Consider the following 23,927-nt stretch of genomic DNA (forward strand, 5'->3'; position numbering starts at 1 on the left):
TTTTTGTGGTGCTGGTGTAGGGTTTGGTGCTGCTGGTACAAAGTTTGGTGCTGTGGTGTAGGGTTTGGCCAACAGGCAGGTGTGGGTTCCTGCCCATTGTGGTGGAGGGGGTGGAGAAGGTGCTGCTGGAGCCCCGCTGGATACCCAAAGGAGTCCAGCACTGCAGATCACAGGGGCAGCCTTTGCTTTGAGCAGCAGCAGCGTGGCCCAGGGCCAGCTGGCACTGGCTCCATTCCCACCTGGATGCCAGCTTGGGGGCACCTTCCCCATGGCACTGTCCAGCTCCTGAGGGGAGTGGGGGACCCTGATCCAACACCTCTCCAACCCCGTGAGCTTTGGGGATGAACAGACACGTGGTGTCCCTTCCTGGCACGGGGGACCCGGAGCTGTCCAGATGTGAGGCAGGAGCTGCTGACCTCTGCGGCGTCAGCGGGTGGGGACCACCTATGTAAACATCCAGGAAGGTTCCTGTCCCTGTTCCAGCCCGTGCTCGCCTTCGGATCAGAGCCTCACCGGATCAGGACCAGCAGCTCGTGCCCATGCTCCATCCTGGAGCTCCGGGAAGGTACCGTGCTGCTCACCCAGCCTGAGCTCTCCTCTCTCTCATCATTTCTCTCTCATCCTCCTCTCTGCATGCAAACCTGGTCGTGTAACCCAGTCTGTAATTACCTCAGGGGTTATTAAATATTTGCTGGTGATATCAGTGTAGGGAAATATCTCGGTGGGCAGCGTAGGAACCTGTCCTGGTCGTGCTGGGAACCTGGCCAGAAGGGTAGGAAAGCCCTTGTGGAAATAATGTTTCCCTTTTTCCCTTATTTTCTGTTTTGTCTGTTATCTAAGAACAGTTGGCAAGAGCACATCCAGCCCATTTGCTGCCTTATTTTTCATGCTCGAGTCTCTGTCCTCCCTTTTAAGTCTGTTTAGATCTAATTAGTAATGGGGAAATGGGCCACAAAGTCACATCTAAGTGTTGTGGACTATTGCTTTGGAATTTTCCTCCTTGTCTTCATAGAATCCCAGAATGGTTTGGGTTGGAAGAGACCTTAAAGATCATCTCATTCCAACCCCGTGCCAGGAACACCTTCCAGTATTCCAGGTTGCTCCAAGTCCCATCCAGCTTGGCCTGGAACAGCTCCAGGGATGGATGGGGAGGGCACAGCCTCTCTGGGCAGCTTCTTGTTGTCTTCAATATAATTTTAAAGTTGGTGTTAAATTTCTTTACCATAAAGGTTTTGTTACCATAAAGAAAATCTGGTGTCCAGGGCTGAGCTCAGGAGGATGTTTTGGTGATTTGGGGTGGCAAGTGTGCAGCAGATTTATTTGGGGAGGGCACAGGTATGGTTTTAGAAGGTGGAAGGAAGGGTTTGACAGCTGTTCCCAGCCGTTGTCCCTGCTTGCACAACACTTGGATCATGGAGCAGCCTCACTGTGACGGCTCTGTCTGACCTGGCAAGTCAGAGGCTTCTCCAAAGCCAAAAGATTGGGAAATAGATAAAATAGATATCCCAGCAATGAGTGTTGGAATCTGCAGAAAGGTTTGGTTTTTCAGCTATTATGGTTCAGGTAAAATTTTGTCTTATCTCACAAGTCCTGCTGGCTGAGCTTCACCTCAGCTCCTGCAAGCAGAGCCCTCGTGGTGGGTGATGGGTTTGAGACCAGAGGATCACCAGGGTGACCAGAGGGATGGAGAACCTCTGCTGTGGGGAAAGGCTGAGACAACTGGGATTGTTCAGCCTGGAGAAGAGAAAGCTTCAAGGTGACCTTGGAACCCTTCCTTGTGGCTAAAGGGGCTCCAAGAGAGCTGGAGGGGGATTTTGGACAAGGGGTGGAGGGACAGGACAAGGGGGGATGGCTTTAAATTGTTAGAGAGTAGCTTTAGATGAGATATTAGGAATAAATTATTCCCTATGAGGGTGGGAGGCCCTGGCACAGGGTGCCCAGAGCAGCTGTGGCTGTCCCTGGATCCCTGGAAGTGTCCAAGGCCAGGCTGGACAGGGCTTGGATCACCCTGGGATGGTGGAAGGCGTCTCTGCCATGGCAGGGGGTTGGAACAAGATGGGATTTAAGATCCCTTCCATCCCAAACCATTCTGGGATTCCACTCCTGGCAGAGCAGACTGCAGAGGGTGACTCAGCACCCTGAGAAGGTGACACACCAGAGCAGGACCTGGAAGCTGCTCTCGAGCACAGCAGCTGTTCCACATGACCCCCAGATGGTCTTTAACAACCTCAGAGCTGTTAAGGCTGTTCAGAGCAGCAAGACATGAGCTCTGCCCCCAGGATGGTGTGGGACAGGGCAGTGCTCAGTGCTCCCAGGGTCTGGCCAGGGCAGAGACCACACCCTGAGAACCAGGCAGAGCATGGACCTGATGCAAATACCTGGGCTGAGCCCTGTGGGTCCTGTTCCTGGGCAAATTTATGGGGCACTTGCTCGCTGCAAGCTCCTGGCCTTGGTAGAATTGAGAGATTTCTTTAACAAATTGCAGATACTTTTGCCTTTGTAAAAAATGAGGATCATAGAAGTGTTTCAGATCCTCACCAGTCAACCCAGCACCATCATAATCACCCCTAAACCACATCCCCAGGAGCCACATCCACACAGTTTTGGACACTTCCAGTGAAGGTGACTCCACCACTGCCCTGGGCAGTCTGTTCTAATATTTTACAGCTCTCTCTGTGAAGAATTTTTCCCTAATATCCAATCTAAACCTTCCCTGGTGCAACTTGAGGCCATTTCTTCTTCTCCTGTCACTCGTTATCTGTGAGAAGATAAAAAATTAAATAACTTTGGACCATTTCTCATGGCTGTCCTGGCTGGGTGTGAACAGGTCGTGCCATCTGCTGCAGTGGCTGTCCCTGTGTCTGACAGGGATGAGGTGTGTGATGACAGAAATGACACTATCATTTTTTCCACTGGAACTTCTAGGGGAAAATAAAAGAGTCAGACTCTCAGGGTCAGCAGCCTGACTGTGACACTGCAAAACATTTTCCACACACAAAACCACCCCCAACCTGTGAGTATTGCAGGTGTTTGCAAGAGGAGATTGGTGAGGAAAGCTGGAGGAGGTGTTGAGCTTCTTTCAAAGAACTGTGGAATTATGGAATGGTTTGGCTGGGAAGGGACCTTAAAACCCATCCTGTCCCACCCCTGCCATGGCAGGGACACCTTCCACCATCCCAGGTTGACCCAAGCCCTGTCCAGCCTGGCCTTGGACACTTCCAGGGATCCAGGGGCAGCCACAGCTGCTCTGGGCACCCTGTGCCAGGGCCTGCCCACCCTCCCAGCCTGAAATTCCTTCCCAATATCCCATCCAAGAATTCCTTCCCAATATCCCATCCATCCCTGCCCTCTGGCACTGGAAGCCATTCCCTGTGTCCTGACCCTCCATCCCTTGTCCCCAGTCCCTCTCCAGCTCTCCTGGAGCCCCTTCAGGCCCTGCAAGGGGCTCTGAGGTGTCCCTGGAGCTTCTCCTCTCCAGGGGAACATTCCCAGCTCTCCCAGCTCCAGAGCAGAGGGGCTCCAGCCCTGGGAGCAGCTCCAGGGTCTCCTCTGGAGTTGCTCCAACAGCTCCATGTCCTTTCCTGTGGGTCCCACAGACAGAACTGCTCCATCTCCATTCTGGGGGTTGCTGTCTTTATGCTCAAGCTGCTCTCAAGGTGCTGCTGCTCCCATCCCCTTCCCTCTTCCCACACTGACACAGGGGATGTGGTTTTCGTGCAGCTGAGAAATAGGGGAAAATGTTCCTTTCATCCACTTGGCACCAGTCAGGGACCTCACCCAGCAGCTCCTGAATGCAGCTCGGGAGCCGTGGTGAGCTCCCAACCTCTCCTGACCCCTTTTCCTGGGGCCCTTCCAAGCTCCCTGCTAACTCTCCATCTCTGCCCATCCACAGGTGTTAGGGAAAAAAACCCCACACCTTTCTGGAGCAGCCAAAAATGTGTCCATTTCCCTTTTTTTCCAGCATCCCCTAACCTTTCCCATACACCCTGACCCTTTTCCTCTGCCCCCACCTGCATTAAGGCCCCGCTGTGGGCTGAACTGTGGATGGAGGGATGTCCACATGGACAAAAGCAGGAGGAGGAGATGATCTGTGAGCTTTTGCATGGCCCAGGGATGGATTTCCTCCGATTTTAATTGAATTGTTTTAATTTTTTATTTTTTTTTCACTCTTTTGTACAAGTTCAGGAAGGTCTAGAGCAAGGCAAGCCTGGCTTGGCTTCACAGGGCTGGCAACACCGAGTGGAAATTTTATTGTTTCCTGTTATGAGAGCTCAGGGAGCCACGATGGGATTTCAGGAGAAGCTCGGGCAGCTCTAACTCCAGGGATGACCCTGGTGGGTGGGGTTGGAGATGGCCTTTCATTCCCATTGCTCCTCCAGCTACTTCAGGAAAGGGAAGCAAATAGAGGAGGGAATAATGGCTCGATTTGACCTCTGGCTGTCGAGGCAGATGTTTTCTTTGGAGCAGGAATAGATGCTGGGGAAAAATGCTATAGAGAGCTTTGCTGAGCCACATCCCAGGGCTCCACCTGAGGCCCTTCTTGCCAGCTCTCAGTACATCCCCTGTCATCTCACCACCTCAGACACTTCAGCAAAGAGGTTCCCCTCAGAAAAATTAATGTGTTTTTTTTCTCAACACTGAAATTTTTCTCAAGAATGTGTCCATTGCAGCGAAATTTTCAGCTGGGAAGGGCTGGAATAAATTGCTTCTGCTCTCCAGCTCGGGTTTAAACATTTCCTCTGGGGTTTTGTACTTGAGAATTTAAATCTCATTGTTATTTAACCGTATCAGATAAGTTTTTAGGTCATTTCAAAGTGAAGTGCTTTTACCTTTCCGCAGTCATCAGCCAGCAATATCTGAAGGAAACTTTTCCCTGCTTTTCAGCAGAAATGTTATTTATTCTGCTAACAGCTTTTGCTTCTGGCTCCAGGCACAAACCAATGCAAACTTCACAGAAATTCCATTTTCTGACCTATCTTTGTGCTAACTGAGGCATAACTGTGGTCCAAATGTCATGGCAGCTCAGAGCCAGAGTTTACATTTTCAGAGTGCATGAAGGAAAACATCCCTCACCTCGCTTTCAAACAGTCCTACATTATTCAGCCAAAATCCCCATGGGCTTTGGAAAAATGTGTAAGACCAGATTTTCTCTGTTTTATCCTTGCAAAGAGCCAGAGACCAACCACATAACTCTTTTCCAGATCAAAACCTTCCTGGGTTCATCCAACAAGCAGAGCTGGATGCGGTGTAAAAACCAACCTGATGATGAATAGCAGAGATTTTGTCTTTCTGCCCTTCAAACGACACATTTGCATTGGGGTTGTCATCACCACTGCCCTGAAAAGTCTAAGCAGAGATTGGTGATGAGGCAGATTTTAGGAACAGACCCTGGCACAGCTTTTTCTGCTGTTTGTAAATTGGTTTTTTTAACAGAGTTAAGGTTCTGGCTGGGTTCTTAGGATGAGAGCCCTGATTAGCCCCAAATCTTGGAGAGCACCCAAAGCTCTGCATGAAGGAGGGAAGAAGTTTGCACAACTGGGATGGTTTTTGTCTCGTTAGGGACTTTTGAATTGGGTTCTTTTTCCCTTTGAACTGAAGATTGATGAGAGGGAGGCAGTTTTCTCTTGTTCGGTCTCAGTTGTTTATTCTTTTCTTATCAGCATTACAAGGTACAAGGAGCTGTGTGCACTGTGATAGAAAAGGGGTAAAATGGCTAACAAAGATCTTCTTCAAGGTCTTTTATAAGTCCATTTACCCAATTAACAGATGCCAACTAAATTATTTCTCTTAGTGACCCAATGACCCAACACCTGTGTGCTGCACTGCGGCATTTTTTACCCAATCACCAAAAAACCTCTAGGAGAAGAACATGAAGAAGAAAGAAGAAGGACAAGAGACAACACCCTAAATCCTCCATCTTGTCTCCTGTTCTCTAAACTACTTTTTCACCCAGTGATTTAAAAAACTTTCTGATCTACACACTTACACTTTTCCTATCTAACTTTAACATTTGTTCTCATGTATCACCATGAAAACATGCTCATGAATTTCATGTTATATGAAATTGAGTGTTTTTTTGGATCCTAGAACTAAGTATTAGAAACAAGGGCAGACATTCTGTATCTCAGACTCCAACAGTTTTGGTGTTAAGTCAGGGAGTTTGGTGGGACTGAAAGGGAGCCTGGAGGCCTGGGCTGGCACGGCTGAGTCGAGCCATTCCCACCTGCTCCAGCCTCTGCTTCCCAGATCCTGAACGGCTCCCTGGGACAGCCACACTTGTCCTTGATCCCATCAGCCACGGAGTTGTTGGTTGGGTTTCTGTTTCATGAGGAAATGGGCTGTTTCTGCCCCCAGGCACGGCCCCTCCACCCATTAACCCCAGTTCTATCCCAGCATGGTGATTCCATCCTTGCTGGGAGGCGCTGGCCTGTCCCAAAGCACACCAGAGATGTGGCCCAGCCTGGCCATGTCACTGAGGTGGTGACACAGCCTGGGGCCCTGGGGACACAGTTTGGCTCCTGGGCTTGCTGGAGGCTCTGGAGACTCCAGGCATGGAGAAGGAGCTCCCATGTGAGCTCCTCCCCACCAGGAAATGCAAATGGAGATGTCCCAGTGGGACACACATTTGGACTCTTGTCCAAGGAACCTGGTGCACTGGAAGGTGTCCCCACCCATGGCAAGGGGGTGGAACTGGAGGATCTTTAAGGTCTCTTCCAGCCCAAACCATTCTAGGAATCTCCACAGTGCTCCCTTCACCTCGTCCTATCAGCCAGTGCCACTAGAAATGTCAAATTTGCAACACTGGCTTGAACCAAAGTGGTCAAAAATGAGCCCAAATCCTCTTCCAAAGCCATGGATTCCTGTGTGCTCATGGGACAGCAGCTCTGAAAGCAGAAGAGAGGGTGGAGGAAAGGAGGACACGTTGAGGAGGGGTTGTCCCCTGAAGTCCATCTTGAAGGGGATAAAACCTCGGTGTGCCTCCCTTGTGACTCTGTCACTTTCTGACCAAGCTGGAAGCCCCCAGATCCCTTTTTCCCCATAACTGCCACCAAATTACTAGCAAATAAGAATAATAACACAGTTCCTTGGATTTTTAGTCTGTGCAGAAGGGGAAAGACTATTTTCCACATCCCAATATTCCTTTTAAAATTAATTAATATGACTAATTAAAAGGAATTAATAATGAATAATTAATATTAATTAATAATTAATATTACTTTTAAAAAAATAATACCTTTGCCACACTTTCCATCACAAATCCCTTTCAAAGTGGGCTGCACCCACAGTCACCAAAGGTGAGGATGAGGCCTGCATCCCACACCCAAAAGTCAGGGAAAAAATTTAGTGAAGTAAATCCAAGAGGAAAAGGATAAGAACTAAAACTGCTGCTTCACGTTTTGCTCTTGCTCGTGGTGTTCAAACATTTTTCCATCTCAGAGGTGAAATTCCATCATCTCAAAAGCTCAAATCCAACAATAATCAATAAGGTAAAAAGATGGTGTTTTTAATTTATTCCGATTTTGTCGCATTTGTCTCAACGCAGTGGGCCTTGTGTTAAAAACAGGCTCATCATTTGCACAAAGATGCATGCCTTCATTGCATTCAGTTTAAAAACTGAACAAATAAACATCCAAAAGAGGAAAATTAGAGAAGAAAATGGCCTGTGAGCACAATACAGCAGAGAGCTTTGCAGGTTTGTGCTCAGAGTGGGTAATTATGGCCACTCCTCATCCCTGACGTAGCAGGGAGATGTTACACCGGGTCTCATTATCATTGGTGACAGCACTTATTTATTCCAATAGCACACTTAAATAAATATGTATAGATCACTGCTCTGAAACACAAATGGTGCCTGGGGCAGAGGTGGCTTGGAGAGGTGATTCCCAGCAGCAGCCAGAATTATACAAAGCTCCATCACATCCTTTCCCCTCCATCTCCTCTCTTTTATTCCCATTTCTCAGAGCCAGGCATTGAACTGAGGACATGGGATGGTTTTTTCTCTGTACACTCATTAATGGCTCTGCCTCCTGCCTCCTTCCCTGGGTGATGGGTGGGTGATGGGTCAGTGATGGCTGGAGCAGGAGCAGATGTAGCCTGGCCTGCCTGAAGCACAGATGCCCCACAAAACTTTGTGTGTATAAATAACCCTCATGGTTAGAAAGCAAAGAGCCTGGAAAATCTTCCTGACCCACGGGGCTGGGACCACGCTGAGCTGCCTTTTATCTCCGAGCTGCTGCCCGCAGTCCTGCAGAGCCTGGGAGCTGTTCTCAGCTGGTTATTTTTAAATAACCAATAACACATCCCTGCAGCTCTGTCCTGCAGCAGCAGGTGGGACTTTCACTGCAGGCCTTGGGTGGGAACGAGCTCTTGGTGGCCATCCCTGGGCTCTGGTGGATGTCACGGGCCGTGGCTTTCAGAAGCAGCAGGTGTGACACGTGCTGGGGGGACCCTGCTGGTGGGGGATGCACCCCAAGAACACTCAGTGGCCCCTGTGGAGTGACCACGAGGTGACCCACAGCTGTCTCCAGAGCTGAAGGACCTGCAGGGGAAGGAGGTGACTGCCCCAGTGTGCTGGAGGCCAATCCCTGCCCCAGGAATGAGCAGGGATAATGTGGCCTCAGCCTGCTGCATCCTCTCACTCTCAGTGGGAGATCTCCAGGGAGGCTGGGGATGGGTTTGGAGATCTCCAGCCCTGGTGCTGATGTTTTAGAACCTCCCTTGGCCTTTGGGAGAGCAGGCTGTCAACGTGCCATGTGCTGAGTTGAAACATGAAGCCAGGGTTGTGGTAATTTAACTTTTTTTAGAGGTTTATTCCCCAAAAATGCCTCCCAAACCCTGTTTTTTCTGGTGTGGCATATTCCCACAAAGGTGTGCTCATACCTACACCTCACTCAGCTGATAGGGCTTTTCCTGCCTATCTAGGGTGACTAATTCCAAACAGGGAATTATCAGTAATGATAAGTGAGTAATTAGCTTATAACAGAAAACCTTGAGGAATGCTACTGCAATAAAATGCAGTGCAGATGCTGCTCCTTGCAAGAGCAACCAGGCAACAAGTTCCAACAGAGCAGGAATTGCCCTTCCAGGTCCATTCAGGCTTTTTGGGAAATCAGAAGTCTGAATATCCTGCTTTGTAAGCACCAGGGATAAAAGTTCCTGATAAACCCTATGGTTTCCAACACCTCCACTTCATCCCAGTGCAGTTCTTCCCTGATATCCGATCCTTTCCATGACCTGGATGCTGCTGTTGCTTTCTTCTCCTCCTCCTTGGGTGGACTTTCCATGACTGGAAGTCCTCTCCATTTCCACCTCAGCAGACACCCCAAGCCCTGGTGCTGCTGGGCAATGCCAAAGCTCCTCATGGATGGAGCAGGTGATCCTTGGGCCATCAGGGTGGAGGTTTTCTCCTTGAAGAGCACTTGCCTCAGTGCATCCCCATCCTAGCTATTCCTTCCTGCAGCTGCAAAGAAGCCAGAAAAGTCTCTGCTGGTCCTCAAAATCCCTTCACCTTCTCTCTGCTCCCTCCACCAGCTTGGAGAGAGGGGATCCACCTCCTCCAGCTTCTCCTGGGAGTGCAGCAAAGCCGGAGCTCCAGGGCAGTTTTTCCCACCAGTGAGCTCCCCCTACTTTTATTATTTTTCATTACTATTATTTTTTTCACCCCCATCAGCCAAGGAACTTTTACCAGAATGTGTTTCCCACATGTTCCCAATTAGTCATGCTCTCAGTCTGACAAATCTGTTACCAGTGCCACAAGCTGATGCTATTAATTTACTCCCAACCGACACGCGGGCAGAATTCCAGGCAGCGCTCCTAAAACCAGACCCGGCGGCTTGTTTGGATTTAAAACCAATGTCCTTCTCTTGCCTGGCGTTGTGTGTGGAGCACCTTGCGAGGCTTGGCGAGGGGCAGGAGGGTGGGCACAGGCGGTGGGAGCGGCAGGTGGTGCGGCAAAGGCGGGGTCTGGCAGCGCCTTAAATATCCCTGGAGCTCCGCTTCCCAACCGCTGGAGCACAGCTGGACCGAGCCGGCGGGGCTTTATCCAGGGCAAGGCGGAGGGATTGGAGGCACAGGAATGTCGGTGGAGGAGGGAAAGCCACGGCGAGGAGCATCATGTCTCTGTGAGTAGATTTTTCTCCCCCCCCGCCGTTGTTTTCCCTGCAGTTCAGGCAGTGGAGAGAGAAGCGTGCAGGATGGAAGGACGTCCTGCTAGCGCTGATTGATGTGTTTTTTCATTCTTTGGTGTATTTTAGACTCAGTTTTATAAAGTTTTCCCACTTCCTAGAGCTGTGCCTAGATTGTGTGGAGGGGTCAGCGGGTTTTGGGGAACCACTGTGGGTGGGAATGTGGAGCCAACATCTCATTCCTGTACTGGCTGCACACAGTTCTGACTACTTGAGGTGGTTTGGGCAGTCCAATCCCCCCTTTGCAGCTGTTCTGAAGTGAAGCTTGTACTCTGTGTGTGTTTCATACACCTCTGGAGGTGGCATGCGATGATGGACACCTGAATTAATGGATTTCAAAGCCACAGGGATGGGGAGTCCTTTCTCAGGGAGATAACTGAGCTACATGAACCACCTCACCTAATCCATCTACCTGCTGCAGATCCACCCAGATGGGTTCTCTTTGCTTTTTTTTTTTACCCAGACTGCGTAACTTTCACACTGCACAGAGGAATCGGGTCTGTAGCAGGTGGAAAGATGCAAAAATCCACTTTCTGTGATTTGATGGTTGGGATTGTGAGGAGAGGAGCCACAGCCTTTTCCTAGTGCCAATCTATTAATCAGCACTGTGAACAAAACTTTCCTTGGAAGCTTGTTTTATTTATAATTGATTCCAAAACATCAAGGTCCACTAAACCCCCACCCAAACAATTAAAAGCATTGAAATCCCATGGTTTAGTCTTTGTAGGCAGTGAATCCTAAAACCCACTGGGAATTTAACCAAACTGATTTGTAGGGAGGAGTTTCTACCTCATTTCCTTCGGCTCCTGCTCTCAAACACAATGCCAGGAGGGCAGGTGGACACACAGGGGTGCAATATCAAGGTGTGACCCCACAAAGAGGGGTCCCAGGGCCACAGAAACAGCTCAGGAATGTTTCCTGCAGATGTTCCTGTAGTTCCAGCTGTGCAGGGGCAGTGGCAGGAGCCACAGCTCAGGGTGGTGGCTGGTAGCCAGGGATGGTCTTCTCAAAGCAACAACCCATCACTTCTGTCATTTTACAATTCCTTCCCTTTTCCTTGGCTCAGGAGATTTGGGAGCACTTAATTGGGCTCCCCTTTCTAAAATGTGCCTCCTAGAGGGGGTGCTTTGCTAACAACCCTGACAAATACCAGTTCAAAATTTGAATATTTACTCCAAAACTTGGTCAGACCCTCCCTGCTCCAGTAAACGGCTCCTGGGAGGTGCATTGGAGCTTTGGGAATGTGTCCATGAGGAACATTTGACCATAAAATGCTGAATTATCCTCCGTGTAGGCTTCAGAAACCCTTTGGGGGAGCACTGAATTTTGGATGAACTGCTCTACAGGACATTCAAAGTGGATTTTTAAGAACAATTGGGGGCTTGCAGCTGATTTGGGGGGGCTGGACACCTGCATGGGGCCAGCCAAGGTGGGGCTGCATCCAACCCTGCCTCATCCAGGCCCGGATGCTCCACAGACAGATGCACCATGCCCCACACCCAGCAGGGTCTTCCCTTCCCAGCCCCCCGTCAGCTGCAGCTTGGCTGAGTGCCTGGATTAATTCTGCAAATCATTTAACACCCCAATTTGCCCATATCTGAATGTGAACACAACAGAGGAAGAGTTAAAGACCCCTGAGGGTTTACCCACTGTAAGGCAGCAAAAAAAAGGCACTCAAAGAGGGAACTTCCCCATCTCACCCCTGAATAAACCAAATTTCCTCAATAAATAAAGAATATCTCAGTGGGCATCACTTTCCATGTCCTGCAGTGCCTGAATTGTCCCACCTGCATGGTTGTACTGACCAAGGCATCACTTTGGAGGCAGGAGAGGGGGATTCTGGTCCCAGCAGCTTTGGGGATTGAGGGCAGAGAGGAGAATTTCCCCACCTCTCCTTCTGGCTTATGACCCAGCTGCTTCTCCCCTCCCTGCCTCAGTTTCCCCAGCCCAGGACAAGAACAGCACCATCTGCAGAGCGCTCCCACAGGCTCGGCCCGGCGTGTGAAGACTGGAGGGTTTGTGTTCGCAGGGGATTTGTTTGATCTGGAAATAGCAGGGTTAGAAAATTCCATCTGCCTGCTCTCGAGAGCCCTCGACAGGGGCAGCGCTGAGCGAACCAGCGCGGAGAAAACCAGCTCTGCTTGGCTCCCGTCCTGGGAAGCAGCAGCAGGAGCAGAATCGCATTCCAGAGCGGCTGGATGTGCAGAGCAGAGCAGGGCACGTTTCCCTTCCTGCTCCTGTGTGGGGCCGTGCTCATGGCTGCTCCCACCACCGAAACCCCACAGCCAAATTTTGTGTCTCCTGTGGTGCAAAGCCAAGTTAGGGCCAGGCCCGTGTCTCACGGCATCATCAAGCCAGGTTGGATGGAGTTTAGAGCAACCTGGTCTAGTGGAAAGTGTCCTTGCCCATGGAACAAGATGATCTTTAAGGTCCCTTCCAACCCCCCAAATTATAGGATTCTGGGATTTTATGATCATTTTCCCCCCTGGATCTTCACCCCCACTCAGCCATGCTCTCCCAGCATGGAGAGTTAGGGTTGATGTCCCAACTCCTTCCACATAGGAGAACAGCTCCTTTCTCCTTTCTCTTTTCTTCCTCCACTGTTCTTGGGGTGCAGGTGCTCTCTCTTCTGCTCTCATCTCCCAGTATCTGTGCCAGTCAAGCAGTGAAATCGCCTCCTGTTTTTTGTGCTGCCTGAGGTCGCCCAAGGAACTCGGGCAGAAGTCCCACTGCAAGTTAAGCTAAACACAAAATGCTTATTAGAAGCCCTTCCTCCCCAGCTGTCCAGGTCTCCTAATAAATGCATGGTTTTCTCTTGGAAGATTCTCAAGGTTTATTTTTGAAACAGTCTGTATTTGATTAAAGTTTTGTTTTGTTTTGCTTTGTTTCAAGAGGAACTTAAAAGGGCCATCAGCCTGTAAACATAAATATTCCCATTCTTTCACTGATTCTTTGCATTTTTCTGGGTTTTCTAATGAAAGATGTTTCAGCAGGGAAAGTCTCTGTGATGTGGGAGCATCCTCCACTGACCACCCTTTAAGGGGAGAAAGTTTCCCTAATTTCCAATCTAAACCTTCCCTGGTGCTAATTGAGGCCGTTCCCTCTCCTCCTGTCCCTGTTCCCTGGGAGCAGAGCCCGACACCTCTGGCTGTCCCCTCCTGTTGGGGAGTTGTGCAGAGCCAGAAATTCCCCCTGAGCCTCCTTTTCTCCAGGCTGAGCCCCTTTCCCAGCTCCTTCAGCCTCTCCTGGTGCTCCAGAACCTTCTTCAGCTCCGTTCCCTTCCCTGAACATGCTCCAGCCCCCAATCTTGTCACAAGGAGCCCAAAACTGACACCAGGATTCGAGGTGTGGCCTCACCAGTGCCCAGCACAGGGGAGAGTCCCTGCCCTGTTCCTCCTGCTGGCACAAGACGTGACCTCACAGCCCTGGTTTTTATTTCCCCCTCTCCCTGCAGGTTATAACTGAGTAGCCCTTATGACCAACATGAGCTGGAGTTTCCTCACCCGCCTGCTAGAAGAGATTCACAATCACTCCACCTTCGTGGGGAAGGTCTGGCTCACCGTGCTCATCGTCTTCCGCATCGTCCTGACGGCGGTGGGGGGCGAGTCCATCTACTCCGATGAGCAGAGCAAGTTCACCTGCAACACCAAGCAGCCGGGCTGCGACAACGTCTGCTACGATGCCTTCGCGCCGCTGTCGCACGTCAGGTTCTGGGTCTTCCAGATCATCATGATCTCCACACCCTCGGTCATGTACCTGGGCTACGCCATCCACAGGATCGCCCGCTCGGCCGAGGAGGAGAAGAAGTTCAAGGGGTTCAAGAAGAAGAAGCAGTTTGCCCTGAACTGGCAGGCCGTGCGCAACATGGAGGACGCCATGGAGGCCGACGAGGAGGAGCCCATGATCTCCGACGACGCGGCCGAGCATGAGAAAGACAAGGCCAAGCCCAAGTGCAAGGAGCAGCAGAAGCACGACGGGAGGAGGCGTATCCAGCAGGAGGGACTGATGAAAATCTACGTCTTCCAGCTCCTCACCCGGGCTTCCTTCGAGGTTTGCTTTTTGATAGGGCAGTATTTGCTCTACGGCTTTGAGGTGGAAGCTTATTACGTCTGCAACAGGGTCCCTTGTCCCCACACCGTGGACTGCTTTGTGTCCCGGCCCACGGAGAAGACCATCTTCCTCCTGGTGATGTACGTGGTGAGCTGCCTGTGCCTGCTGCTGAACATGTGTGAGATGTTCCACCTGGGATTCGGGACCATCCGCGACGCCATCCGCAACCGGAAAATCAACAGCTTCCGGCAGCCCCCCTACAACTACGCCTACCCCAAGAACATCTCCTGCCCTCCCGAGTACAACCTGGTCGTCAAATCCGAGAAGTCCACCAAGATCCCCAACAGCCTGATGGCCCACGAGCAGAACTTGGCCAACGTGGCTCAGGAGCAGCAGTGCACCAGCCCGGACGAGAACCTGCCGGCGGATCTGTCCACGCTGCACAAACACCTGCGGGTGGCCCAGGAGCAGCTGGACATCGCCTTCCAGAGCTACAGCAGCACCCAGGCCAACACTCAGCCCTCTCGGACCAGCAGCCCCGCCTCGGGGGGCACCGTGGTGGAGCAGAACAGGGCCAACACCGCCCAGGAGAAACAAGGTGCTAAACCCAAGGCGTCCCTGGAGAAAGGCAGCTCCAGCAGTAAAGACGGGAAGACGTCTGTGTGGATATAACTCCGTCAGGAAGGCGAGAGGGCAGCGTGAGAGGGGCTTTTATTTTGGTTTGTTTCTGGTTTTCGGTGTTATCTCGCGTTTGTTTCGCAGGGCACGATTTTTGTGTGGAAGCCAAGAGAGTACAAGGAGTTTCAGACCAATTTAATGCTGTCTTCCAGTGCGTTAACAAAAGACATTTCTTCCCTGTTTCCAACGTGTTCTCCAGCTGGGAACCTCCGGTGGGTGACAGGAACCTCCAGAGAGTAACAGCAAACCCCCCACACCTCCCAGCCCCTGGGTCACCAGCGGAGCCCCCGGCAGAGACTGGACAATGCGCTGTGGTGGAAGGGGAGCTGCTGGTGGCTCAGGAGGGAAGGGAGGCTGACAGGGATCAGCCACCCTCCTGCATAGCAAGGCTCGAGTGCCGCAGGCCAGGCAGTGTTTAATTACTAAATACCCTTAATCAAATTAATTTCTGATCCTTTGGTAAGAAAACCACTGAAATACTGCGTGGACCTTGGTGGCAGGCTCACAGCTGATGGCCTGCCCGGGCTGGCAGATGCCAAAGAAGGACTCGTTGGATGCTGTGAGCCAGAGCTGGCACCCGTGTCAGGTCTGGGGCAGGAACACAGCGACTGCCTCACACAGGGAGACCTAAAACCAGCACAGGGCTGAAGGTTTCATCTTCTCTTCCTCTGCATTGAAGCAAAAATCTGCTCCAAACCCTCCGGAGCAGGAGTGAGCAGTGACATTGCGTCCTACTGGTGCCTGTGTAGCACTTGCTACAGATGTGATGGGAATTGTTGCAGTTTCAGAGTTTTTAACAAACTGCTGCTTCACATCATCAGAAAGTGCCTTTATGCAACCAGGAAAACAAAAGCCTAAAGCGTTTAGGCTCCTTTACTTGCTGAATTTTAAGACGATCGGCGTCGGCAAATTTGTTTTCCTGATTAATTGAGGAAAAAGCACTGTTGGCAAATTTGTTTTTCTGCTTAATCAAACCCTTATAAATAGTGGCAGGTGGCAGATCTATGCATAGTGTGTCTCTGGTGTGTGTGTGTGTGTGTCCATGTGTAGATACAGACACGTATGAACACGTGTGTGTGAACGTAGGCATAGAGAGATAGGTGTAAACATAAAATATCAACCCTCTGCTCCTTCTAGAGCCTCCCACCTCCCCTGAGGAAACCCACCTGCTCCAGGACTGGGGCTGATCTCACCCTGGGGATTTCAGCCTCCAGCCCCACCTGGGGAACTGGGAGGGGTCCCACACTTGCTGGGAGGACTTTGCAGAAGATCTGGCTTCAGTGGGGACAGGATAAGGACAATAGCAGGAAGTTTTTCCTGAGTTTATGAGGAATTTTTTCAGCTGGGCCTGACTTCAGGGTGGTTTTCATGCACTTACAGTACTTTGGGTGTGTGTTAAAATCAAGCTGCTGAGCTGCAAGGTTCCTACTGTTCTTTGTCAGAGGGTGGTTTCATCACCACCACCACGGGGAACCCAGAGAGGCAGAGCCTACAAGATCAAACCTATTGCAAAAGAAGTAAATTCTCCCTGAACACTGCACTCCCTGTGCCAAGCTGTTCCCTCAGGCTGTGCCAGGATTTCTTATCCATGGGATATTCATGGCTTCTCGCTGGACATCACTCTCATGTCCTTGAGATCAGGCCCTAAAAGCCCAGAGGATGCCTGTTCCCCCAGTGTCCAGCCCTTTGGCCATTCTTGGGAGCAGGCAGAGAATTTGGATATGCCCTTCCTCTCCTGGGAACTTCAGCTGAGCTGTGTGATGCATTAGAGAGCAGTCCTGGAAGCAAAATAAAAAAGGAAAGCAGAGAAACATCCCACGAAATGGGATCCAGCAGCAAATATTCATCTTTGTGGCTCTGTGTAGCTGTCTGGGGAATGCTTCCAGGCTTGTTCCTGGTCCTGCTGAAGGCATTGGTAAAATGCTTGGAATGCTGTTTGTTCTTGCTTCCCCTCTCAAATGGGGTGACTGGAGCCAGGAGGAGGATCAGCACAGCAGCACTCAGTAGTGACATCCATCCATCCCCTTCTGCTGGGAATTTTGCAGGAAAGGCTCAGAAAGGTCACACCGTGTTGGTGGGGAGACAAACATATCCAGCTGCTCTGTTTGTCCTTGTCCCACGTGTGGGAATGTGCTCTCTGCTGGCTGGGGACGTGCTGGGCAGAGCAGGAGAGGCTGGGTGCTCACAGGGCTGCTGTCACCTGGAAAAAATGCCTGCAGGGTCACAGCCCAGGCTGCTGGGGAGGAGAGAGAGGTGATCCTGGGTGGAAATTTGTTCCCTGGTCACTGCAGCTGTCCAGGGCAGGAGCTTGTCCTCTACATCAGTGGGACTTCTCTTTTATTCCTAGCCCTGTGTCCCATGGGAATCTGTGTGTATTTAAAGTCGTGATCCCAAGGGAAGGATGGAAACTCTGAGGATAACCATGGCTGGATGCTGCCTGGGTTCTTCTGATTCCTTTTCCATGAGCAACGATACCACAGCCCCAGATAAACTCGTGCTTCCCACACGATGCTGGAAGGCAGCGTGCCCTGCAGGAGCTGGGAGTTTGGATTTCTCCTGCCCCTACCAGTGACACCTCCCTCAGCACCATTCATGGTCAGAGCACTTCCTGGTGACTCAGATCTGCCCCTCAGCTCCTGCTGACCTGCAGATCCCCCCGTGAGTCACCACACCGGGGATAGGAATGTGACTCCCTCGAAAAAGCTCCAGGAAAAAATCTTGGCAAACGCCTCGCCGTGAGGAAAGCAGGAGGCAGATTTAAAGCCAGAACCCCCCAATCCTCAGGTCTCAGGTCACAGAGACCTGATCAACTCATTAAACCCAGTCTAGACAGCAGGGCTAGCACCTGCTGCCCCAGCAAAACCCCAGCAGTGCCCATGGGAGGAGATTCCAGGTTCAGAGCAGGAGGGTGGGAAAAGACCATGGACTTTGCCAACTTGCCACCATCAAAAAGCTCCCTCAAGGGTGACGTGAATCCCCTCTCTGCACCCCCATGGAGACATGGAGAATTCTAATGCCTTTAACTTCTGCATATTTTGTCTGTTTGGAGACTGTTTTCCCCCTCAAATCTGCTTTAAGCTGAACACCTCCAATCTCATCAACCTTTCTCCAAGGGCTGCTTTTCTAGAGTTTTTTTCCCTCTTTGGACCAACACCAGCCAGGCTCACTCATGTCTTCCCAGCAGCGTGGCAGTGCTGGTCCTCATGCCAACTTCTCTCCCTGCACTCTGGTCCTCCCAGTCTCCTGCAGGCCTGGGGATTGCTCCCCTCCCCAGATGTGTGGAATTCCCCAGCCAGAATCTTCCTGCCCTCCTTCAAACCCCCTTTTTACTGTCACACGGTGAGCCCAGGGGGCTCTGAGTCACCCATGGGTCCTGCAGAGGGTTTGGATCCTCTTCCCAGCTGGTGTCACCCTCACATCTCATCCTCACACGCTGCTGTCCGCAGGGAGAGTCAATAACTGCAGTATTGACGAGTACCAGACCCAGGGCAGACTCTTGGGGGATCAATAACCCCCTTGTCGGGCAGGGACACAGGGTAACCACCCCCAGCCCTGCTCAGCCCTCAGGCCTGGAGTAGTTCCCTGCATAACATCCCTTCCCAATGGGAGCTGATCCTCCCTCCCCATGTTTCCCAAGGACTCAAGCACAGGGGTGTATTCCCAGCAGGAATACTCTGATGTCAGGGATGCAAAGTTGCCTGGGAGGTCCCAGCCTGCCTGGAGAACACTGCTGATCCTCTGAGCCTGGGCAGGAGGGATCCCAGTTCTCTCAGATCCCATCTGAGCTGCACACAGGAGCCAGCAGGGGTCAAACAGCCCTAGAAACAGAAAATATTATTATTATTGCTATTATTATTATTATTGTTGTTATTATTGCTACATATACTGATTTGCTCACTTTCCCCTTCTTCCTCCACTCTGTGACCTATAAACCTTTTAGGACATTGGGTTTCACCACTGAGTCACTGCCACAAAGGTGACCAAATGCAATGATGACTCTGCAGGAATGACTCCTTTCAGGGCAGGAGCAACAGTCCCTTCCTTTTTCCTGTCAGCTGGGGCAGGAAAAGGATAGAGCAGCAAAATATTCACAGCCACAAGCAAAATCCTCACCACAACTGTTCTGAACTCAACCAGCAGCTCAAGGAAATTCATTTAGAGGGTGAAGTGTCAGCCACGGAAGAAATGCCAATGGTATAATTAACGCTTTGCTTTTATTTTTGTGTTTTCTCCAGGTAGCAGTTTTGTCCACACACAAGACAGGTTTAGCTTTGTGGCTGAACTCATCATAAACGTTGACTTTCTCGCTAAACTTGGTCAGATGAAGTGCCCACACTTATATTTCTTTTCTTACCATTCAGGGCCAGGAATGTCCCACAAAAGCCAGATTACCTTCTTGCTTGCATTGCATTCCACTGGGAAATACTTGAACTTAACTCAAGGCCATAACCAGTCTGTGCTGTTACAAAGTGTCTGGGATAGGTTTTTTTGTTCTGTTTTGGGGGTTTTTTTTGGGTTTTTTTATTATTTTTTTTTTTAATGTACTAACTGTATTTGTACTAGAAATTTTTGGAGTATGAGGTTGAATCTGTAAGTATTTTTCAGTGTAAATGTTACACCTGGGCTGTAGTTAGAATATTAAACACTGGTCAAAAGGGAAAGAGACACCAGTCCAACTCAACTGTGGCTATTCCACACCCATTACTAATAAAATGGAATAAAACTTACATTTTGTTACAGTACAGAAAATGTGTGGTGCTTGCTTGAGAAGGGCCCTGAGTGATGAGAAGAAATCCTTTTCCATCTCTGATTTGCCTGTTTTAGCCACGTAAGAGCTCTGTTTGCCCTGATATGGCTACAAATCATCACAAAATAGTTTTGCCTTAAGAAGCGTTTGACCTCCGCGGTGTTTGGGATGCGTTGTCTCCCTGATGAATCACTGCCTGCAGATCCCTCAGGCACAGAGCTCAAACTGCTGAGGGAAGCCTGGGCTTTCAAAAGCAAGAAAACTTTGGGGAATCTGGGAGAAACTGATGATTCAGGCCGAGCAAACGATGGGAAAGCACTTTGTGAGAGAACTTGGCTTTCTGAGCGCTGCAGTCTCCGCTCCTCCCGTTAAATCACAGACACTGTTTACTCACAACCCCTCCCCAGATGTCCTCAGGAAAAGAAATTCTGCACTCAAACATGCATTTTTTTCTGTTTCTCTGGAAGCTGAGCTGAGTTGACAAGTTCTTTGGCAAGAGCAGGATGTGGTTCCACCAAGAGACAGAGAAGAGCCAAGGCCAGGTTGGACGGGGCTTGGAGCAGCCTGGTCTGGTGGGAGGTGACCTAGGGGTTGATCCCGATTCATAGAGGGAAGAATGGCAGAAGCAGCCCCCATCCAGCAGTATTTTGGGAACAGGCAGAGCAATTGCAACCCCTCCCATTTCTTTGGAAAGCCAGACTAAAATTGCCAGTGCCTCTCCAGCTCTCTCTGGGATCACAGCACCCATCACTTTCACTGGCTGCTCCTCGCTGCAGGCAGAATTCCAGTCACAGCATCCCACTTGCTCCTAATCCCTCCTCCCAGGAAAATGCAGCAACAGCTGTCCCTTCCCCTCTGTCCCACCACAGGAAACACAGAGCCCTTAAAACTGGCAAAGCCCTCCAAGTTCATCGAGTCCAACCATCAACTCAGCACCACAACCACTAAACCCCGTCCCCAGGTGCCACATCCAGGTGGTTTTTAAACATTTCCAGGGATGTCGATCCCACCACTTCCATGGGCAACCTGTTGTAATGTCTGGCCACTCTTTCAGTGAAGAAATTCTCCCTAATATCCAATCTAAACTTCATCCAGTGCAACTTCAGGCTGTTTCCTCTGTCACTTGTTCCCTGGGAGAAAAGACTGATGCCTGCCCTCCTTTCAGAACGGCCCTTGTGATGCATAAACTCCCTCTGAGCTGCCACTTTGCTCTATTCCTGCCTCCTGTCTGTTGTCCTTGCAATTTCCCTCTATCATCACTGGTTTTGCATTTCCCAGGCCTGCCACAACCCGTGCTTTTCTCTCCAAAATTATGGAATATTGTCCCAGAAGTGCTGCTGTGGTTTACCACATTGTCCCAGCTGCCTCTGGCTGACCTCCCAGAGCACAGCTCGGGAAATATTTGATGCACAGGGTTTATAATTGCAGCTCACATGGGTTTGTGCATGAGGATTTGTGCTTAAAACCCCAAGAAAAAGCTGGAGAAAAATGGGTTTATTATGCTAGCATTAACCTGCAGGGCTGGCTGCAGAGGTTATCCCTGGTGAGGATGAGTTATTGACAAACAGATGCCAAGGATGAGCCCTCACAAGCAGGAGCCTTGGGCTGTGCAGGGTTTTGGGCAGTGGGAGAGCAGAGAGTGGAAAGCTGATGGAGCAGGAGGCTGCTGGCAGCTTGTGCAACCACCCCAGGGCTGCTGAGGGACAGGGAGGGAATCTGTGTCCTTTGTCACCACCTTCTGAGCTGTGGGAAGGGATCCTGAGCCACCCTGACACATCTCACTGGATCAGAGGTGTTCCACCAAGGAGGGAATTTGTGTCTTGTCACCCTGGGCCACCAGCTCTCCTTCCAAAAACACCCCTAGAAATTACAAAGCTGGTGGGGGATGATCCATCAGGAGCAATATCAGAATCCCAGAATGGTTTGGGCTGGAATAAACCTTAAGGATCACCTCGTTCCAGCCCTCTGCCACAGGCAGGGACACCTTCCACTAGAATTCCACACCTTGCACTAGAAATGAGTCTCATGGAAGCTCTGGGAATTGTGTTGTCACTCCCACCAGGCTTCAGGTCCCCCATTTTTAGTGGAGACAGGCACACACTCATTGAGGGCTGGCACAAACCTTCCCAGGGCTCTCGGGGTTGCAGGTCTCAGTCACACCATGGATTGGCTCAAACCATCCCCTGAGCTGATCTAATGCACTAAACTGGCAGAGCTGTAGACACTGAAATGTTTCAATATGACTTTACTGGCTGCATAACTCCAAGAGAAAAGAAAAGCAAACACAGAGGGAAGGGAATAAAAGTAGGTAGGAAGTGGTAAAACAAAGTCTTCAACTGGCTGCCTGATTGTCTTCCATTTTCATTTTTATTTCTCTTGCTGCCCTTTCAAATACCTGTATCTGATACAACACCTGTGGTGGTTGGGAATGCAGGGAGACGGCAAAGGGCTGCCTGTGGGATGGCCACTGATGATCCTCACAGCTTGGTAGTGAAGGAGGGATGTGGAACAGGCAAAAAACCCACAAAGTTGGATCCAGATGTGGGTCCATGGTGCCTGTAGGACTCTGGAGCTCCACTCCAGCTGTTGTTCCAAAGAGGTGATTTTCCCTCCTTCTCCCAGCCCTTCAAAAAGCAAACCCAGCTCCTGCTCTGGGTATATTCCCACTTGCAGGGTGAGAAAAGAACCACCCTGGGCATCAGCTCCGTGCTCCCTCAGCTGCCTCAGAGCCAGGCAGGTTCCCTCAGCCCCGTTTTGGACACACAGCTCGTGCCAGCGGGCACATGCCAAGGTCACCTCGGGTCACCTCTGCCCACATCTGTGTTTCTCCACCTGCAGCGCCTGCCCCGAGTTCCAGGGTGGACACCCCACATCCCTCAGCACTGCCGGGACACGGGGATGTGTGATAAGGTTATCACTGTGGGCCACAAGGGGAGAGCCCAGGGCCAGCTGGGTGAGCTCACAACTCCTGGAAAACGAGTCTCCCTTCACTCAGGGCTTTAGGAGAGGTGGGTTTGTGCTGGTGCTGCCTGTGCTGGAGGTTTGAGCGGGGTCACTCGGGGCCAGGCGATCCCCCCTGCCCGGGGAGCCGCTCGTGTGCCGGCGCTGGCAGCGGGAAGGGGCGGGATGGCCCCAAAGAGAACCGCTGGAGAAGGGGAATCGCAAATGACAGGGCTGACTCACGGCTATTCCTCGGACTGAGGCATGAATTCCAGCCGAACGAGCCGCAGCCAGACCCGGAGCTATCCGGGCCCTGCAGACCGCACTTCCCAGAGAACCAGAAACATTCCAGAGGCAGGAAAACAGCGCTTCAGCTCCATGATTTGAACTGGGGGGTTTTAACACAGGGATTCACCATCCCTGGAAATATTCAGGAAAGATCAGTTTGGACTGAGGCTCTGAGCAACCTGATGGATTGAACATGTCCCTGCTCATTGCAGGGTGTTGGACTAAATGACCTTTAAAGCCATTCCATGATTCCATGATTTTATTCCCATGCAATGCTTAGCAGAAACTCCCACTGCCAAACATTATAATTTACTCCAATCCAGTGCCGCTGATAATTTCTCCAAGGGTGTTAGAAGAGGATAGAGGGCAGCTGGTGAGTCCTGTGGAAACAAAACAGTGGAAAACAGGAACCTTTGGAGTCTCTTTTCCACCCTGATAGCCAAAACGTACCTAGAGGAGAACGGCTCTGTGCTCTGTTTGCAGAACCCTGTTGATTTTAGGCTCGGCAGAGGCAGGAATGGAGATGTTTAGGGAAGGACTGGACGTGGCACATTAGTGCCGTGGTCTAGTTGACATGGTTGGACTCGATGACCTCGGAGGTCTTTTCCAGCCTGACTAATTCTCTAATTAAATGTGGAGCAGCCGGGACAGGGAGAATTGGGCTGGGCAGTCCCCGACAGCGCCCACAACCAACCCGTGGGACGTGCGAGCGGTCTGGGCTGTTCCCCTCGCTCGCTCCATGGCCGGGGAACCCAGGGAAGGCCGGGGGGGTTCCCAAATTCCTCCTTTGGGATCGCGGGGAGCGCCGGGCCCCGCTCGGCCCCGGGGGCGTGGCCGTGGGGACATGGGCGTGGCCACGACACAGCGAGTCCGCCGGAGGGGCGTGGCCTGTATGAAAAGGGGGCGTGGCCACGGATTGGGGCGTGGTTTTACGGAAGGGGTGGTCCCGGCGGCGCCCCGGCCCCGCCAGCAGGTGTCGCCCTCACGTCGGACACACACAAGATGGCGGCGGCGGCGGCGGGCGGCGGCGGCGGGGGGAG

General features: G+C 51.1%; 1 protein-coding gene and 1 long non-coding RNA gene across 4 annotated transcripts in view; one reads left to right on the plus strand and one right to left on the minus strand.

The window, feature by feature from the left end:
* The window catches only part of GJC2 (gap junction protein gamma 2), a 39,522-nt gene extending 19,868 nt beyond the window's left edge, over positions 1-19,654 (plus strand). For 2 of the 3 annotated variants that reach the window (XM_015620058.3, XM_015620060.3), the window contains one exon: positions 13,639-19,654. In XM_015620058.3, coding sequence (XP_015475544.1) covers positions 13,659-14,906 — 1,248 coding nt within the window. In that variant the 5' untranslated portion in view covers positions 13,639-13,658 and the 3' untranslated portion in view covers positions 14,907-19,654. Of the gene's footprint in view, positions 1-9,975; positions 10,122-13,638 lie in introns of those variants that run through there. The other variant, XM_015620057.3, reaches the window with a different exon arrangement.
* Positions 19,655-23,128: 3,474 nt separating this feature from the next.
* LOC107198740 lies at positions 23,129-23,741 on the minus strand. Its single transcript, XR_001519102.2, has 2 exons — positions 23,338-23,741; positions 23,129-23,267 (listed from the first exon to the last, which is right to left on the minus strand). It is a non-coding gene; the product is annotated as an uncharacterized LOC107198740 (long non-coding RNA).
* Between the last annotated feature and the right edge of the window lie 186 nt (positions 23,742-23,927).

Source organism: Parus major, chromosome 2 (assembly GCF_001522545.3).
Source record: "Parus major isolate Abel chromosome 2, Parus_major1.1, whole genome shotgun sequence".
NCBI lineage: Eukaryota > Metazoa > Chordata > Aves > Passeriformes > Paridae > Parus > Parus major.